Raw genomic sequence first — 5,754 nt, forward strand, 5'->3', positions numbered from 1 at the left:
ATATATATATATATATGAACTTGGACATGACCTGACAAGGGATGTTTTCCTCCTTCTTTTTCTGAGTTGTAATTATTTTCTGGTGTCAGATTCCTAAAAAACACCTAAGTTCCTTACTTTCCTACATAACTGTTGGAGGATAAGGTTTATCTCTACCCACCATAGGGTTATTTCTACCTTCTGACTCATTTCTTTGTCAATACATTCGTGTGCTGACTTGCTAAATTCTTAAGGGTTGCCTGAGAACACAGTGGCCGTTGTGCTCGCCTTCGCTCTGAATGCTGAGCTATTTCTATGGTCCTTGTTGCCGTGGCTCAAAGAAACAGACTGGCATTGGGGCCTGTCATCATTTCAGAATGATTTCTGAAAAGCACAGGGACCTCTCGGTGACTTTTGTAGCTAAGTGTGATCTTACAGTAATTTTTTGTTAGTCTTTATACTTCTCACTATTTTATCCTCTGCTAGTGCAAATCTTTGACCACTCATTTTATAGAAAGCGTTTATAAATACATTTAAAAACTTTGTTTTTTGGGTTTTGGGGGTTTGGTTTTTATTTGTTTGTTTGTTTTTGGTACTGGGGATCAAACTCAAAAACTTTCATTTTAAAAAAGAATAATTGTTGAGCTATAAAACATATAAATTTTATGACGTCTATGTAGCTCTCAAACAGGGCTTACATGTTCTTTCCTCCAGGAACATTCATTTTTTAAAATGTTACATAAACCATTTTTTTAAACATGCAATTTGTTTTAAAAAGTTAAATATTGTGGAAGGGGGTAGAAGAAAAAGTAGAAAATCTCCTTTCCTATATTCTAGCCTTCAGCTCCCCTCCCTGAATGCAATCACCATCAACCATGTCTTTTGGTTTCTTTCCATACATTTTCAAAGCATGTGCAAGTTCACTTCCTATATACACACACTTGTTTTTACACAGCCATGCTACATACCGACTGTTCCGTGTCTTGCCTTTCTTTCTCTATTTAATCACTTAAAATACCCAGGCTCAGGCCAGGGATTTGGCTCAGTGGTGCCGCCACCTGCCTTGCAAGCACAAGGTTCTGAGTTCGATCCCCAGTATAAAAAAAAAAATACCTGGGGTCTATCATGTCAGCCTGCATCACCTGGCCTCACACGCGGCTGTGTGGCATTTCATTTCATGATGTGCTGTTGTTTGTGGATACATGATTTCTGCTTCCGGTCCCATTGTTATTGAAGTCTTATTGTCCTCATTACAAATACTGAACATTCTGAGAAGTGAAATTATTAAGTCAAGGAGCATTTTTTTGTGTGTTTGTTTGTTGCTTTTTGGTGGTGCTAGGAATTATGGTCATCATCTCACTAGTAAACTGGGCAGCTATTTCTGATTCCTTTGTTTTCTAGACCCTCATTCACCTGCTTTGCTATCATTTCAGAAAGTCCAGTTGGGTGGCTTTTGATTTCTACCACTTCAGTACCCCTGGATTGGAGGTCTGGGGTTGCACCTTGCTTCTGTTTTTTTCTCATTTTCTATTTTTTAAATTCGTTTTCTGTTTTGATGTTTGTAAATTGCTTATGGTAGGTAGCTTTGTTATTAGTACGGAGACCTGTTTAGGAAATGATTACTTTTCAGAAAAGTAATAAACTGCACATAAGCTGGCTTTTGGCTCGTGAGTCTGTCCTGAGATCTTCTTCAATTTGTTAGGGATTAAAGGTTGGTATCTGTTTGGGACCCAGTCCTTTGGTACTGGACTATGGCATTGCTTATGATCCCCAGTCTCAGCATTGGCGTACAAGGAAGAAAACTGATCACAACAACTATGTTGTTACTTTGGCCAACGTAGTGTGACCAGTAATGACTATAGCATCAAGCACAGTCCAAAAAATGACAAACTGTGATAACTGTCCTTTTACTACCTTTAACCATAGGTACAAGCTTTATAGTTGTATTAAAAAAATCTAAAACCAGTCAGAAAATTATATACAGTAAAAATCCATTTAATAGAGTGATTTTACCCTCAGGGGAGAAAAAAGGGATAAGAGGAAAAAAACAGAGAAATAAAAGAAGAGAAAGAGATTAGAAGCAAAGCTGAAGGGCAAAGGAAGATTACTGAAACTTTGGGAAACTGGTAAAGAAGTCAGGAGAAAAAGAAAGGAAAAAAATAAGAGCAAAGCAAAACTAAAAACTAAAAATGATGTTCACACTCATGAAAAAACAAAACAAGACAATCAAGAAAAAAACCCAAATGAACAAAACAAAACCCAAATGAACAAAATAAACAAAAAAAACTAAAAGAAAAAGAAATTTCTCTGTGACTTCAAGCCTGTGGTTATCTTCTGGGATCTACAGTTTTGTGGCACTGTCCAAGTCCGAGCCCAGACCTGCGCCAGGTAAAACCCCAGTCAGTCTGCAGTAGGACTGTGGAGGGGCACTGGACAATCTCAGCAAGCTGCCCGAGAGTTGGGTCAGGATACCCTGTCTTCCACAGAAGTTCACATTGATCCTTGCCTCTGGCTGTGGGCCCAGCCCAAGTTTTCAGCCAGCGGCACTCTGGTTGTCCCTCAGCAGCCTGCCCCACAGCTCCCTGACCTTGGACATCTCCCACAGCTGTCGCTCACACAGTCACTGTGGGATTTCAACACGGGGAGCCCTGAGATGGGGCCAACCCACAGCTACTCCGAGTCCCAAAGTTCATCCCTCCCTCCCAGAAAGGGCGTCTAACCAGGCTCTCTCTCCAGGGGAAAGGCTGTTGGTGCTTGCTGAGCACACGCTCTATCACTGAGCGATTTCCCAAGCCCTAAGGGATGTGTATTTTAAATTTTGATGAGGTATTTCTAAATTATCTTCTAAAACTCTTGCACACACTTCCATTTTCATTAATATTATCTAAAGCGTTCCCAGATCCTCATCCAGAAGTCTTTCTTTGGGGCTTGAAACATCTGCCATCCTAGTCAGTAAGAAGTATTACTCCTTAATGTGCCTCTGCTGAATTAGTGTATGTGGAACATTTTTTCCGTGAGACTAAATCATTTATATAGTTGTAAAAATTTCTTATTTCCTATCTTTCCCTGGTTTTTCCTATTGCATTACTTATCTTTTACCATATCCATTTTTGTGAGAAGAAAAGAAACCCTTCACCAAGATGAGCTTAAGTATGACTGCTTGTGGGGGTCTCCGGACAGACCACAATGAGTAGAAGCAAAATCAGCCTTATCACTGGCAGCTCTCAGGGGCTGAAATCACCTCGAAAGCATCGAACAGAAGTTTGCTCTCATTTTTACACCTTTATGTTTCAGTGGAAGGGGAAAACAGCAACCATAATCACCGGGGAAACAGCCATCAATCTAAACGTAATTATATAAGCAGAGGGGCAGTGAAGGGGAGAGCAGGAGGTTTGGCGGGGCTTTCTGTGGTCGCCTTGCTCTAGTGAGTTTGCAGTACAGTAGTGACTGTAGTTACAGTGTATTTCTCTCAGCAAGCATAGTTACAGAGCTAATGCATAGTTGCCCATTTCCACTCCAGGAGATGGTTTTTGCCCTCACTTCTATATAATACATAACCCACCAAGAGTTTGCAGGAGGCCACACACATATACATACTATACACACGAACGCTCAGATAAGCCCTCAGTCCCTCTCTTGAAGCCCTAAAAGAGAACCTAAGTGTGGCCACATTGCCTAAAGCAAGAAAGGACACAGCTTGGCTGGGGTGGGTGTGGGGGTGGCTTCACTGTTGCTCTTGGTTTTCTCTTGCTGTGTGAGAACTGACCACGATCTTGGCGGATTAGCTCACTATTTCCCTGGCACCTGTGCCTGGTCATGGCAGGATCGGGTTTTCTGCCCTCAGTCCCATGAAGTTTAGATCGTGATGTTGCCTGGTCTCTTTTTCAGGCAGAGCTCTGAATCCAAGTCTGTGTGGTGATGTCAGGGTCCAGTCCTCACCACCGTAGGCAGAATTCCCTTCTCCTTTGCTGGCTGTCAGCTGGGGGTACACTCAGCTCCTGGAGGCACCCACATTCCTGGTCACATGGCCCCTTGTGTCTCAAACCAGCCAAGAGCAATCCCCCTGTGTTGAATCCTTCTTGTGCTTTCAATCTCTGATCTAGGTCCAGACCTAAGGAATTTATGTGATTAGGACAGGCCCAACTCCAGAATGCCTATCTCGTGGTGGCTCAGACCTATAAACCCAGCACTGGGAAGGCTGACGCAGGAGGATTGCTGCAAATTCAAGGTCAGCCTGGGCTACATAGTGAGTTCAAGACCAGCCTGGACTACATCACGAGACCCTTTTTCAAAAAAAAAAAAAAGAATGCCTATCTCAGGATCAAGTGAACATCAAGGTCCTGCCACAGCAGCACTTATGGGCATTTGATAGACTCATTTGGAAGAGGTGTTTGTACCCCAGGGACCAGAAATTGGGGGTGGGGGGCATCTTAGGATTCTCCCCACTGCTTCCTCTACCTGCCTTCTTCCGGAAAAACAGAGCCCATACCTTTTGGAATAGGAAATCACACCAAAACACTTAGTGCTGGAGGAAGGAGACGAGACAGCACCCAGCTAATCCCAAGTACGAGAAAATACACCAGGGGAGCAAGGGTTAGAGATCTTGATGTGAGCAGTGAAACAGGAGAACGCTGGGGAGACAAACCTAGCAAACTACATACAGAGTGCAGGCACCAAGCAGACCTTTCTTGACCCAACTTGCTATTTCTGGCCCCTGTGCCTGCCCTCTCGATCCTGCTCCATACCCACTGCCCACCCAGCAGACCAGGGATGCACTAAAGGATTTGGAGTCTCTCACCTGTGCTCTTGGGAGATGCGGGACTTAGGTGTTCGGTGGCACAGAATGAACCGACCGGAACAGAAGTGGGTAAACTGCTAAGGTGGATGTACCCGGGAGCGTTTATCCAAAAGAATTCTAAAAATGTTCTCTTCCCCTCCCTCTGTCTGCCTCTTTCCTTTTCAACCTCCCTCTTGCCGCTCTGATTTAGGCGCTTTATGCAGGATTTGCTTGAGACCGAAGAGATTTATATAAAAGAAATGAAGAGCATAATTGATGTAAGTAGATGGCGGGGTGTGAGCAATATATTCAAGCAAGAAGTTTCATTGCTCAAAAAGACTCAAAATACTTGTCATGTGTCTCTAGAATTCCCCTGAAGACTTCAGGCCTTACATCACAAGTGTCTCTCCCATAGGAATAAAAACATTCTGACCTTTGGTCCGCTAGCCAAATAGTTCCAGAGGATTATGATTCTACCAACGCCCAAACTGGTTCACCATAAGCTTGCCAGCAGAGGATGATACAAATGCTTTTGATAGCGAGAGATCTTCTCTGTCTCTCTGTCTGTCTCAGCACCCCATGTAGCTCAGGCTGGCCTTTAATTCAAAGTTTTCTTGCCTCAGTTTCCTGAGCGCAGGGATCACAGGCATCTGCTACCACACCCTGCTGCTGATTTTCTAACTAGCTTTTTTTCCCCTTAAGAGTACAAATGTGTGTTTTCTCTCTTTTCCTAATGGAATAACCCAGAGGAAATTATTTGCCATAGCATTTTTACAATAGAAAATTCAGAAGCAACCAAACTATCCATAAAAAGAGGAATGGTCAAGAAATGATATGTGTTGAATAAACATTATTCATCACTTAAAAGTTATTTTAGATCTGTAGCAACATTGAAAAAATGTTCCTGGTAGAAGACTAAATTAATATGTGGGGCCAGGGATTTAGCTCAGTGGTGCCACCACCTGCCTTGCAAGCACAAGGTCCTGAGTTTGATCCCT

The 5,754-nt window shown here is 42.9% G+C and overlaps 1 protein-coding gene across 6 annotated transcripts in view; it reads left to right on the forward strand.

Moving 5' to 3' along the window:
- The window catches only part of Mcf2l2 (MCF.2 cell line derived transforming sequence-like 2), a 246,785-nt gene that overhangs the window by 169,413 nt on the left and 71,618 nt on the right, over positions 1 to 5,754 (forward strand). For all 6 annotated transcript variants that reach the window (XR_780283.3, XM_010624297.2, XM_010624299.1 and 3 more), the window contains one exon: positions 4,968 to 5,034. Coding sequence is in view for 5 of the 6 variants with exons in the window: in XM_010624297.2 (XP_010622599.1) it covers positions 4,968 to 5,034 (67 nt within the window). In the remaining variant the exon portion in view is untranslated. The remainder of the gene's footprint in view (positions 1 to 4,967; positions 5,035 to 5,754) is intronic.

This window comes from Fukomys damarensis, unplaced genomic scaffold, assembly GCF_012274545.1.
Source record: "Fukomys damarensis isolate Sample0158 unplaced genomic scaffold, DMR_v1.0_HiC HiC_scaffold_12, whole genome shotgun sequence".
NCBI classification, from domain to species: domain Eukaryota; kingdom Metazoa; phylum Chordata; class Mammalia; order Rodentia; family Bathyergidae; genus Fukomys; species Fukomys damarensis.